We start from the raw sequence: 13,518 nt of genomic DNA, 5'->3' as shown, positions 1-13,518 counted from the left end.
TCATTAGGAAACTTTATCAGTTCACCTTTTCAATCCTTTTTCTAGGTTATTTTGGAGATGCTACCATTACAATTGCCAAAGATGGACAAGAAAATCTTTTTAAATTCATGCACTGCAGATGGTTAGTTTTTGACAGATATTATTAAAAAAACACTTCATATTTATAATATGAAGGTGTATATAAATAAAATGCTAAAAATCTTATAAAGCAGATATACTTTATATGAACATGACAAATTAAGAGACATTATCTTCTTTCTTCAATTGTAAAAACATTCTGTTTTTAGTTACAGCCTTTTTACCCAGGACCAAAAGAGGAATGCTGTCTACCTGGAAATTCATGATGTTATTAAAAGTTTTTGCTGAAGTTCCTTCAGTGAACGGAGATCTTCCATAAATCATTTCATAAGCAATGACTCCTAAGGACCACCAGTCACATTCTGGACCATAAGAAGCTTTGCCATCCCCATTCAACCCTGTTAACATTTCTGGTGCCATGTAATCAGGCGTGCCAACAGGCAGCTTGGCATTTACCTGGAATAGAAGCAAATACACTCCAAGTGAACTTACAGTACTTCTGTTCATTGATGATGATAATAAAACTTTCTGAGACAAGAGACACGTTTTCAGCTCTCCAAGTAAAGTTTAAGTAATTTTAACCAGGTCTGATAAGCAAAACTCTGAAGTTAGTGTAACAAAGCGTTATTAGGTATAAAAAAAGGAGTACAAATATCAGAGCTGTCACTGAAAACTATGTACAGCTGAAGTTAAAAGAGCAGCACCGTAAAAAGAACGGCGCTACACAAAAGTGATGTTTTGAGCAGTATGCATACCTGAGCACTCTATTATTAATGGAAACATCATAGATGAAGTTTCAAAAAAAACCTGACAGATTTAGACATTAATATTCCCCGGCCTTCTTCCATCCTGTGTCATCCCTACCTTTTTGCCTTGTGTTCAGGATCAGCTAGTGTTCAAATTTCATAAATGTTTGGAAAAGGTAACTCAGAAACCAGAACTGCATTTTTTTTTTTCACTGAGTGGCAGAAAAGAGTGAAACAAAACAGCAGGGATACTAACAGAAACCTCAAGAGGACTGAAAAGATAGCTAACGTACGAAGAAAAAAAACATACAAGAAAATGCAATGCAGAGGAACACTGACAAAGAAAGAATGAGGAAAACCAAGTATAAAGAGTCACAATACTGAGAAAATGCTATGAGACATGAAAAATCATAAAACAAGTGAGGAATCTGATATATAACTTCATATTATTGCTTAGGTCTATTTTAATTTAAATTATCACTTGAAATTGTATGCAGTTTCCTAAATTTAAAATCAACTTATAAATACAAGCTCAACCTATTCACAGCTAGGAATATATGCTTTTTTGTGAGCAAAGCTGAATTTCAGAATGCTGGAACGCGACTCATTTTAATCAAGAGCTCCTCTGTCTTCCAAACTATGCCACCTTAGTTACAGCAAACATAATTTTCAGTCCAATTACAAACAATTATAAGTTCACGTCCTTCTTTAAACATAACATTCAATAGTTGTGAAAACCTCTAGCAGGATGATTTTGTATTGCAGTGCAGCACCACTGGAAAGTAGATTTGTCTTTACCCTACTTAAATATTTGCTTTTTTGAGTTTTAATATATATCTACTGAGAGCTGCAAAAGATACTCAAGCTTATGTTTGAAAAGCCAGTCATAACTGGAAAAATATCATCACAATTAGATTCCATATGGACAGGAAAAAAACAAGGTATAATCACGCAACACATACAAAGTTAGTTCTCTCTTTCTGACTGCAATATCCAAACAAGCCAGAGACAAAGCTGAAATTATTACCGTTTTGTTTACTGTCATTTTGGCAGCTGACCCAAAGTCTACCAGTTTAATGTGTCCTGTCCGGTCAATAAGAACATTCTCTGGTTTGATATCTCTGTAAGAAAGAAGAAAGCAATCAGCACCTTTTTGTGTTTTTCTCCAGTGTCACATCTGGACAACAGTATCTCCCTTTTCAGCTACACTCAAGCATACACTCAGCTGCATAAAACCTTAACGATGCATTACTACTTGAGTCTTATTTCCAATTGTTCTTCCAATTAAATATGAAATTGGTCAAGTTCCCTTCATCATCGCAAGATCCCTTCATCTCATAACTGTTTATAAATATCTAAACTGCAGGAGCCAAGTCCATGGAGGTGGATTCTTTCAGGTGGCAAGCAACAATAGAAGGGGCAACGGGCAGAAACTGGAACACAGGAAGTTGCACACTAACACAAGGAAGTCAGAGTGACTCAGCTTACTCTGTGCATCTTTCAAACCCAGGCAGCCACCTTACATTAGAAAGCCACAATCTATATGATCTAAATGCTTGGAACATAACATCCTGCATAACACGTCCTAAGTCTTGGAATTTATGGAATAAATCTCCCTTTTTTTTAAAGGACATCTACAAAAAAGGAAATGTGCAATTATATCCGTCAATAAATGGGATAAATCAACAACGTGAATTACAGTTGGAGCCTTCATGCCTTGATATAATTTTTAGAAAATTCTGCAGTATTTAACTATTCCAACATATAATACCGCCCTCTTCAACAAGCACATACAACAAGCTTTAACAATTACATTACTCTCTTCTACTGTTTGGTATAATAAAAATAAGCCTTCGTTCTGGAAAATATTTTTCTATTAAGGACTTCTGGCTTTTTTTTTTTAAACTAAGCCTAAAGGAAATATATGTAACAATATTTTCTTAATATTAGTTTGAAATTTACATCAAAGTTAATGCCTTTAGCTGCAATTACAGTTGGAATATGATTAATTTTCTAATTTTCTCTCCTGATACAGCATGTGAAATACTGTCCTTGAAGAGGACAGTATATAGAAAACAAGAACGCATCATTCCATAACACTTGATCTGGAATGATACTGATTAAATACTTTGTGTAATGCAAAGCAGTCTGTACCTACCGGTGTACATAACCCATCTGGTGGACACTGTGAATGGCCAGAACCAGCTCTGCAAGATAAAACTGCACCATGCTCTCATCTAGTTGTTCCTCATATCGGTTTAAGAGTGACAGCAAGTCCCCTCCAGGCTGGTACTCCATAACCTTCATAAAATTTTAGAGGAAGAGATACAGTTTGTATATACCAAAGGTATTCCATTCAACTCCCCCATATTACACTGGATACATGTCGAAAGAGTAGCACTGACTGCTGGAAAATTTGCAGAACATGGGCACACTTCAGACCCCACATTGTTCTTAAGTACAACAACGTTAACAGCATTCAGGACAACTAGTATTACCAAGTAAAGATTTTTCTTGTCTTGAAATGCATATTGTAACTGTGGAATCCATGGACTGGTGCTCTGAGATAATATACTGCGTTCTTCCTCAAAAAATGACACCTACAAAAAAAGGAAATGTTCAGTTATATGCTGATGAAAATGGGTTGGAATACATTAGAATTCTCTAGTTTTAGAAAGAGGCAAGTCTGTGCCAAAGACATTATATAAAAAAATTTACTTAGAAACCATTAAATACCATTTCCTTGTGATGTGTGCTTTTAAAAAAGTAATATTATTCCTTTGTGCTTTCAGTTCCCCTCCCACCTTCTGTTGTCCAGTTTGTTGGCAAATGAATAGTCCCTGAAGCAAAGGTCAGCTCTCCTTTCAAACTGGTGAAGTATCTACCAGTTTGGAGTGCAATCTTGACCTCAGCTGGATTGGCCCTAACAAATTAATACTAATCTCAGAGAAATCAGACAAGCAGAAAAGATGCTAGGACAATTATAGGGTAGCACTTCACAGCTAATTCAGTAATAAATTCATGGAAGAGAGAGATTAAAATAGAAGTTTTTCTTGAAATCCTATTTTCACAGCTATTCCTTTATTCAGATGTAGTACTGGACAACACGAAATTAATTTACAGAAATATTGCTAGTTCATTTAGATCACTGTTCTTTACTTTCACTAAGTGTCATATTGAGGGTAACAACACAGTCTGCTCTTCTTGCCAACCTGTGCCATAGCAAGACTAATTTTCATTTATTTTCATTCCTGACAGAGACAAAGAATGCTGGAAGCTAGAGAATCTCAGGAGCAACTTCACTGCAGCCATATATTGGCAACACCTAATTTAGATATTGCTGTACAAATTCATGAGGGCTTTCATGGACTCTGTCCTCCATGTCATCTCTCATCAGTGGAAGATTAATTTCCACTTCTCACCAAACTATGGTAACAACCTTCATTATTATTATGTTCTTTTTTTATTATTATTAATTTTCAGTTTTCAAGCTACACGTTTCTCAGGATAGTGAGAGGCTCTCTGTAGAATATCAGTCACCACAGTTTGCCTTCACACTCACTCTTGACATTCTATGTTGCTCTTTAAAAGAAAATTAAGAACTTCATGAATAATTACGTGAAAATTTAAGCCATATCAAGTTGTTCATCAAGCTGATCAAAATAGACTCAATTTTTTTTGTTTGTTTGTTTGTTTCTTGTCTGACAATTTAGATGATAAACTCTTTGAGACAAGGACTGTTTTTCTGTTTCATATGGCACCTTACTCATTGGATTCACGGTCCGTGACAATGGCTTTTAGACACAGCAAAACTACACACAGTTATACTACTTCATTGAAATGGAAGATTATTCTTCCTATCTCATATTAACAGTAAATAAAAATTTTAAATATATCTTTTATAAATTTACAAGTATAACAGTAGTGACAAAAAGGAAATGCTCATCAAATTGTAGCTTATGGTTCTACTGTCATCACAGAAAAATATACATACGTGCTCCTGTGCCAACAAAGACTCCTTGCTCATCACCTTCATAGCGTACACATCACCAGTAACTTTCTCTCTTACTACTTTTACTTCTGCAAAGTGACCACAGCCAACCACACTCTTTACGTCAAAATCCTTCACACTGGGTTGGAGTTCCCTTAATTCAGCTATAGTCTCTGCATCTATAAAAATAAGACATTTATTTTTAGGCTAGCTAACTGGCACTTCATAACGAATGCAACATCCGCTATGGGGAATAAAACAAAACAACAACAATAAAAAAACCCAGAGTATTTTCATTCCAGACTCTAAATAAATGTTAAATCATTCCAGAATATGCTTCTTAAAAAACAATATATGTAACACTAGAAAAAAGACAGTATTAATAAATACATAGTTAAAAGTGAAATATGGTACATACAAAAGAATCAGGAAATGCTAAGACTGTTCCCATAGCAACCATAATTCTGTCCCATTCATCACACCACAGGCTGATAGCCTCTTTTGTTTCTAATTTCTTTCCAGCTATCCCTTGCCAATACAAAGCACTTGGCTTTACCCAGCCAAGTTCTACAAGTCCAGTGACAGGGTTCAGTCCTCTGCCTGTGGGAGGCACTAGTCCATTGTCTAACAAACAACCATAGGCACTTCTTTCAGAGGTTACTTGAGGTTTTTCATTGACTAGTTTCAACCACTATGCACTGTGGCAGATAATTGCTCTCTGCAGAGCATTCTAAAAATTCTTCATACTCTAGCAGACAATTACTCTCAACTAAAAACTGCTGGATGGAACTCTTATAAAGAGCATGATAAATTACTGCTTACCAAATTTTTTGTGTATCTTAACAGAAAGGCTGATGAAGTTTTTTTGTTTGCGTTAAGTATCTGAGCACTTTTTCAATGAAATATTTAGTCCTACTCAATTAATCCATCTGGAATTATTTCTGAAGTACAGGAACATTATGCAGCATTGAGTCACTTATAACAACAGTGCTTCTTCAACTAAAACATAATGCAAGCTAGAAAGGGTGAACATTAGAGTCACAGAATCATAGAATCATCGTGGTTGGAAAAGACCACTAAGATCCATGTGATCCAACTGTCAACGCACCCCCACCATGCACAATAACCACGTCCCTCAGTGCTACATCTCCGCAGTTCTTGAACACCTCCAAGGACAGTGACTGCACCGCTCCTTGGGCAGCCTGTGCCAGTGCCTCACTGCTCTTTCTCAGAAGAAATTTTTCCTGATATCCAACCTGAGTCGCAGCGCTTCACAAGCCATTTGCAATTCGCCTTTCTGGACCTGAATACAGGTTAGTAAGATGCCAAGGTTCCCTTTGCAATGTTGAGCCTGCTCTCAAAAAGGAAGATACAAGTCCTACATTAAAATCATCTACAAATTTAAGCAACTATAACATAATTTAAATATTCAGGTTCTTAAGGATTATCTTTTAAAACAACACCTAAAAACTACTCCAAGGAACACTTACACTTTTTGACAAAGTTGCCAACGTGTTTGATTTTCATTAAAGCGGGGTTTCTACATTCTTCAAAAAGAGCGAATAAAGAATCGAGGATGCCTTCCCGGGAGAGAGGAGACATCTGCTGTTGAGTCACAAAGAGTGGCTTCCCCTGGAATAAAAAAGAAGCAACAGCAGATGGAGTCTCAGACAACAATGAAAAGCCCCAGATCAATAACATATGTATAGAACAGATTATATATTATTCATTTAAAAAGCACTACTTTAGAAATTAGACAAATTAACACAAAAGCGTGAGGTAAATATATCAACTCATGACTTCTAAATGCAATGGCTGTTACAACTACTTCACCTCTAGACAAAGCGATCTTTTAAAGGTTATTAAAGCTCAGATCACAGTTTTCTTGGATCTATCTACAAGCACTGATGACTGATCCGATTGCTTGTCCTTGACATCGCGCCATATGTTTTATTCATGGTACAAATTGCTTAAGCAATCAGCATCAATATTAGCTCCAGAAGGAGAAGCTGTTGCACCTCAGAGGATGAAACAGCAGCTGGCTGGGTAAATTCACCTCCTGACAAACTCTCAGTTGTATCTCCCGTGGAAAAGATGTGGATTAGAAAACGCAGAATGCAATATTCCATCCTTATGTGGGAAATCCACTCATGTTAAAACGTGATCAGATGCACAACTCAACTTTGTGCAACCTACACACGCGCTCTGAACTTTAACAAGTGATCTCCTTCCTTTACCCCTTCCTCCAGAAAAAAAAAAACCAAACCACAGGCGCGCTTTGAGATCCACACAAACGAGAGCTGTGTTGTGGCACGCCGCAGATGGACACGGACAAATCTGAGGCGAGCAGACCCAGCAACAGATGGACGCTTTTTACCTGAAAGAGCAGGTTGAGGCGAGTGGCACGGCTGGCGATGGGCTCCACGGGGCCTGTGTCGGCCGGGGCACGCGTGCTGTGTTTGAACTTCAACATGACGGTAAGCTATCTCGTACAAAAGGACACCTGAAAAAAGGAGAGGCACTTGAGCGAGCGACGGTAAATAGAAAAAGAGGGTGGGAGGAGAACCTAAGCTACAGCTATATTGCCATAGAGGCAAAGCTTATTTCAACTGGACAACCTGAGAGCGTTCAGAACATAGAAGCGATCGTGTTCCCTGAGAACGGCGGCACGTGGAGAACAGAACCCTCCGGGCAGAGCGCGAGCACCGGTGTTTGCGCGTCACGGAACCGCCGCCCGCCTTCCCGCCTCGCGTCCCCTCAGCGCCAGCGGCGCGAACCCCAGAGAGGCGCGAACCCCAACTTTACCGCCATCCAGGTTTGAACGCGGCCGGGGCGTGTCCCCGTGGCCGCCACTTCCGGCGGCGCGCGCCCCGCGCCCTCTCCTAAGCCAATCGCGAGGCGCGGCCTGGCGGAAGTGCCGTGCTGAGGGGACGCGGCCTCCGCAGGGGCGCAGCTGCGCGTCACCCGCAAGGGGAGCGTGTAACGGCTGTAACCGGCGGCCTGCCCGCCCTGCCTGCCTGTCCGCCCTGCCCACCACGGAGGGACCCTCAGGAGGCTCTCGGGGGCTCCCCAGGGCCCGGCGGAGTGAGGAAGAGGAGGGCCTGCAGCGCGCGGGCAGCGCCGTGTGCCGCCCTACGAGCCAAGCGTGCGTGCTGCTTGCCCTGTAGTTTATTTATTCTTTTCTTTTCCCAAACCGTTGCAGAAATGACTCATTCTTTAATAGTTGAGGCTGGAGCTGGTTCAGCTGTAGGCTGGACGTCATAGCTGGCAGCAGCAAACTGCCCGGTAGGACTGCCAGAGGGGAAATAAAAAACGTTTTCAGCAGCTTTAAATTTTCTGGTTTAAAATGCTCGTTTGACCTTTCCGTCCTTTTTGTGATGTGTGGCCATTTTATTCATGCATAGGATAATTAGCTTGCAAGTGGAGCAGTGCCAGCTTGGTCTCCTCTTCGAAGCACCGACGTGCCATCCATCAGAATGCTGAGAGGAATGCAGCATGACCTTGTTTAGCAGCAGAGCAGGAGCAGTGATGTCACTGGAGAGCAGCAGTACGAACACTGATCCTGCATGCACATGTATATTGCACAGTTACGCAAAACACAGGGTGCCGTTTCAAAGTGCTCCTTGTTACACAGTGTCTTGGCAGGATTTAAGCTGGTAATAGAAACCTAAGGTAGTGTTCCTTTCAAATAACCATGTTGCCATATAGTGACTTAAGATGTCTTGCTGGACAGCAGTCATCTTAGTTATACTAATACTGGCTTGACGTTTAGCCGTGGATTAGTGGCTTGATTATATTATGACTTTATACAAGTTATTTTTTACAGATTTGTGCTTCATGCTACTTCTTCCAGCCTCCCTCTGGAAAAATGACATTTTTAGCATATTTCTCGTCTCAAAGTTACGTATTTGGGCTCATTTCAAGTTATTAAACCTGAAAGAGCTTTTAAAATCTAATTTACTGTCCACCACCTACACTGCCAATTTGCTTTTTGGATTCCACTCAGGACACTGTCATTGCCTATATCCCATCCACAGCTGCAAAGCATATGAGTGATCAGCTCTGACAAAGAAGTGCACTGAAGAGATTCCTTTTCACAAATTGTTCAGTCTTCATGCTAGTGCATTTTAGTAAAGTACCACACTGAAATTTGGAACTCCATCTTGTCTGAAGATTTTGGACAAGTCTCAGTTGTCTGCCATCCAAGCAAAGAGGAGAACTTTGCTCTTCTCTGACTTTCCGGTTCTCTAGCCTACCTTGTACACAAATGCCATTAGCCCCATCTCTTGTTACATCTCTTGTAACTGCCAAAATCACTGATAAATATCTGCACTATTTCTAATGCCACTTGGGAAATTACCATGTCCGTTCATTAGTTTACATTTAGAAAATGAGGGGAGAAACAAAGCTGAGTTCTCTTTCTGACAGCTCATTTCTGTATTGTTCAAGTAACAAGGTGTGGCTGATTCTCCTTTCCTCTCTGTGGGTTGGCATGGAGCACCAATCCACAACCTGGCTGAGGAGATGGGTTGTTAAAACACATAAGCAATAGCAGATTACATATTGACTTTTCTTCTACATTGCTGTGTAAGTTACTCACATAAACAAGAACGTATACCTATGAAATAAAACGTAGCAAAAAATACAGCTGTGCCCAAACTGTTATCAAAATGTTAGGAAAAAAAAAAAACAATGAAGTGGCAGAGGGAGTTGAGGAGACAGAGAAAAGCAGTGCAATTTCAGTGATAAAACCCATTTCTGATGTCTCAGGTGAAAAATACTTACCCTTTCAGACCAATATGTATTTCATTTTCCTTTAAATTGGAGACCTGAGGTCTTCAGGGTGAAAGTGATTTCCTTCATACTTCTGATTTTCGAGCAAGGGCAGTTGGTATGCTATGTCTAACAGCAAAATTACGTATCACTTCTTGATCTCAGCAGCTCCTCCAGTGGATAGCCTCACTTAACTTGAAGGATCATTAGCAAACCTGCAATTGTACAAAACAAGGGGTTATTCCCTGCAATTAAATGAATAGGTCATTCAAAAACTAACAGAGTAAATAGCTCTATGATTTTCTCTAAACAGATCCCACTGTGGTGCTCAACATGTTTTGACATCTCACCATGCATTGAAGTGGTTAGCATCTGTTTGGCTTTTCGTTTTTTAATAGAAGTAGGGGTTTCCCTTTAATTCCTTGGCCAAAATTTTCCACCCTCATGCTGTTGTATAGTGCACCATGGTGACCGTGTTGCAAAGATTTCTTATGCATGTTTGTAGCACCCTTGAGGCTTTCTTAGGGCCTAGGACACTAAATGTATATATAAGCAGAAGATCAGGCAAGCAAGTACGCTAACTTTTCACCAAGAACCTGATGCTCATTCTCATCCAAACTAGCATAGCCGTATCTTAATGGACAGAGAGATGCCAAATCCCTTTCTAACACCATCTGGCTGTGAACTTCAGTATGTACAGCAGCATCATTCTTGAGTACCTTCATCTTTGGAACAGCAAGACACTTGTGACTGCTCCCTGGAAGCTAACTTCCTGAGATTTACCAGTGGCTCAAAGGTAATAAGAAGGCTCGTGCATCACAATTCTAGGAGCTGAGCATGATGAAAAAACTCCTGTCTTTTGTCCTACTGTGGAAATCGGCTGTTTCCAAACCTTAATGTTACTCCACCTACGCAGGCTGGTACCAGTTTGCAATCTAAGCTTCCAGAGCATGTGGATCAAATAAATAAACCAAGTTTTTCAGTGACTTTTTGTTATTCTTAAACATTGTGGCTGGCCTTAACCCTAGCTGGTCTATCTGCACATTTTAATATATATATTATTCCTTCTTACCTCTAGGCCTTTCTGTAACCCAACAGTATTTAAAAGATCTAATAAACCAAGCTCTTCTTTTTTTCTTTTCTCCTAGCCTTAACCCTGAGCACAGCTGGGTGACCACTTTCTGCATCAAAATAAAGCTTTAAACTTAGCTGATTTGTGTTCTGTCTTCAACCCTTGACAGTAAGTAGCTCTCACTTTTGATTATTGGGACCTCAACAATGCTTAGCTCCTTGGCACTTTTTTTCCACTTTGTTTTCCCAAACTATCACAGAATATCCAATTTAGCTGTGATAGTCATGCACACCTACAGGGAAATAACAGAACTGAGCAATACATATTGAAGAATAACAGCTATGGAAGAGGCAAGTAACTTCCTTTCCAGAGAAAGATAGGAAGGCAAAGAGAAGTAATCACCAGGAAAACAATTACATTGTCTTTTCTCTGCTGTACTTTTAATTTCCTCTTTCTAATTTTTGGAAGAAGACCACTCTGCAGTTATTCTCCTAGAATAAGCAGAAGGGAAATGAAACTTTAGGAGACCTAAATGGTTTTCTTGGTGTTCCTACCCTACACTTCCACTAGAAGTTAGATACTGAGGTACATCTGATAATATTCTTCAAGGTTATTCTGACTGAAATACTGAAGGCTTTTTTTGTTTGTATTAGCAATGTGTTCATGTATTATGTAAGGTTATCTTCACTAATTTTTTATACAATGGTTTTATTTTTTTTATATTTACACAAGTAGAATCCATTAAAATAATATGGTAGCCTTCCTATTAGTTACACAGCCATCATCTGTATTTTTAATTATTTAATAAAAGGCAAACAGATACCTGTGATGCTCTTCACACCTAATCCTCTTCGTTCCAGCAAACAGTGTTCAGTGATTGTCCATGTCACCAAGCTCTCCTAACATTACAGCCCTATGTTGAATCTCTCTTTACAGCCAAAACATGACCATGCTGGTTCCGGCATGACCAAAATGAAATGATGACTGAGTCACCAACAATCCTTTTATGTGCAAACTAAGCTTTTGTAGAAGAAGCTGCGTGGGAATCTCAGAACAATAAGGAATCCCTGTGTCTTAGACTTGTAGCCAGTATTCCAAGTAATGCTGCCCCACTCTTCTCTGAAGAGCGAGCTCCCTGCTTTAAAGTAATCAGGCTATGAGCAAACTGATTAACAGAGAAAGGGGGAGTTTCTACGGAAAAAAAGCCAAAATTCATGAGGCACTTATATAGAGAGTAAAGTCTGCACAGTGCTCTGGAAGGCATCTTTCACTGCTAATGCCCACAAAGCATGTATCTGTCTTCTACTGATATCACCGTAACACTGGGGAGCCTGATTACATACTTAGACGTGAAGAGCTGGTAGTAAATTTCTGATGTCAATCACATATAGGAAAGAATTTGTTTTTTTTTCTTTTTTAATAATGTTTCGGTTAAGGCAAAGCTGGGCTGAGAAAATGTGATTATATTCACTTCTGAATGCTGTTCTCTGTGTTTGCCACCTCAAGCACTCAGGAGCAATTGGTACTAGAAAGATGTTTAAGCACTTCTGTCCTCTTACTCCTGAGCCTCACTCTTGGCCGCAAGCTTCACATCAGTCTCCTCTTTCTTGTGGTTAAATAAAACATTATCTTTTGTAACTTTGCAATTACACTGATCCCTACTTTCCCATTCAGTTGTGTGACCACAACTTGTATTAAAATCTGTTGTTAGATTCTGGGGATTGCCATCTCAAACCTAAGGTGTCAGCTGTCTCTCTCCTTCCTGCCCACTGGATGATTTTTTGTATTACTTTAATTAGCCCAATGGGAATCTCCCCAAATTACGCTCAGTTAAGTGTTGCTCAGCCCTAAAATGTGCTTTATTTTTGTGTTACATAAGATTAAATAAGAATTGAGAGAACTCTCATGCCAAATCCGGTGGTGTCAGATTCTTTTTTTTTTCTTAAGAATTGAACTATTTACTCCAGTAAAGCTTCATGGAGGTATTTTGCACAACTGCTGCCTTAAAACTGTAAAAGAGGTCTCATGTTCATAGAGAAAAGAACATCCTGCATGTAGGTTGCTCCAAAAGTAATGCCTCCTGTTTATTTCCACAGAAACTACAAAAAAAGAGCACAGTAACACTATTTGATAACGCAAATTCTCAGCTACAAAACCCTATTTTTCAACATACTCGCCACCATTAGCTGTGCATTTTCACCAGCGATGGCAAAGAGCCTACAAATTGCGCTCATAAAAATCTGCGCCGATGGACATGACCCACTGTCACTGTCACCACTGCTGAAATGCACCACCCACCGCCTCACTGTGCTCACATCCACTGGTAGATCCCCATAAATGTTCAGCAAATGTCAGTGAATGTCAGTGGGTGCCTTTCTTCCACATGGAGAAATTCAGTTCCACACCTTTGCTCCATACACACTTCCATGTCAGACACCATTCTGTCAGACTGCCCCTCTGCTGCCATCTGTCACACGGCAGCAGCATGGAATGGGATGTTGGTGGGAAGGCTCAGCCTCTGCTGCTGTACCGCCAACATCCACCTCTGACACTACGGGCTGACATCATAAATTAGGAATCATTACTTTCGGAGCAGCCCTCGTAGCTGATACCTACTGCTGTACAGATGGGATAGTCGGGTCCCAGTAGTGGAGGTAGAAGAATACAGAAGATTCTCCTTGGGGCAGGCAAGAATGAGAGACTGCATGAAAGGAGTGCATCTGGGAACATCAGAAGTGAAAGTGCTTTGGCCACATGAAATTAAGCTTTTTCTTTTTCATAATTTGTCCTCCACATTTCCACATTCTTTTTTTTTAATGTTTCTCATAAAACCAATATACCATTACTTACAGGATAAA

The 13,518-nt window shown here is 39.8% G+C and overlaps 1 protein-coding gene across 11 annotated transcripts in view; it reads right to left on the bottom strand.

Annotated features, from left to right (window-relative positions):
* Window positions 1-7,695, bottom strand: part of CIT (citron rho-interacting serine/threonine kinase) — a 70,773-nt gene extending 63,078 nt beyond the window's left edge. For 9 of the 11 annotated variants that reach the window (XM_021412814.1, XM_021412818.1, XM_021412819.1 and 6 more), the window contains exons 1-8: window positions 7,434-7,614; window positions 7,193-7,318; window positions 6,306-6,447; window positions 4,819-4,994; window positions 3,323-3,424; window positions 2,983-3,125; window positions 1,852-1,945; window positions 331-534 (exon numbers count right to left, since the gene is read on the bottom strand). In XM_021412814.1, the coding sequence (XP_021268489.1) occupies window positions 331-534; window positions 1,852-1,945; window positions 2,983-3,125; window positions 3,323-3,424; window positions 4,819-4,994; window positions 6,306-6,447; window positions 7,193-7,288 (957 nt within the window). In that variant the 5' untranslated portion in view covers window positions 7,289-7,318; window positions 7,434-7,614. The other 2 variants (XM_021412815.1, XM_021412816.1) reach the window with 2 other exon arrangements.

The sequence above is a fragment of the Numida meleagris genome, chromosome 14 (genome assembly GCF_002078875.1).
Source record: "Numida meleagris isolate 19003 breed g44 Domestic line chromosome 14, NumMel1.0, whole genome shotgun sequence".
NCBI lineage: Eukaryota > Metazoa > Chordata > Aves > Galliformes > Numididae > Numida > Numida meleagris.
This window is presented reverse-complemented; position numbering and strand designations above follow the sequence as displayed.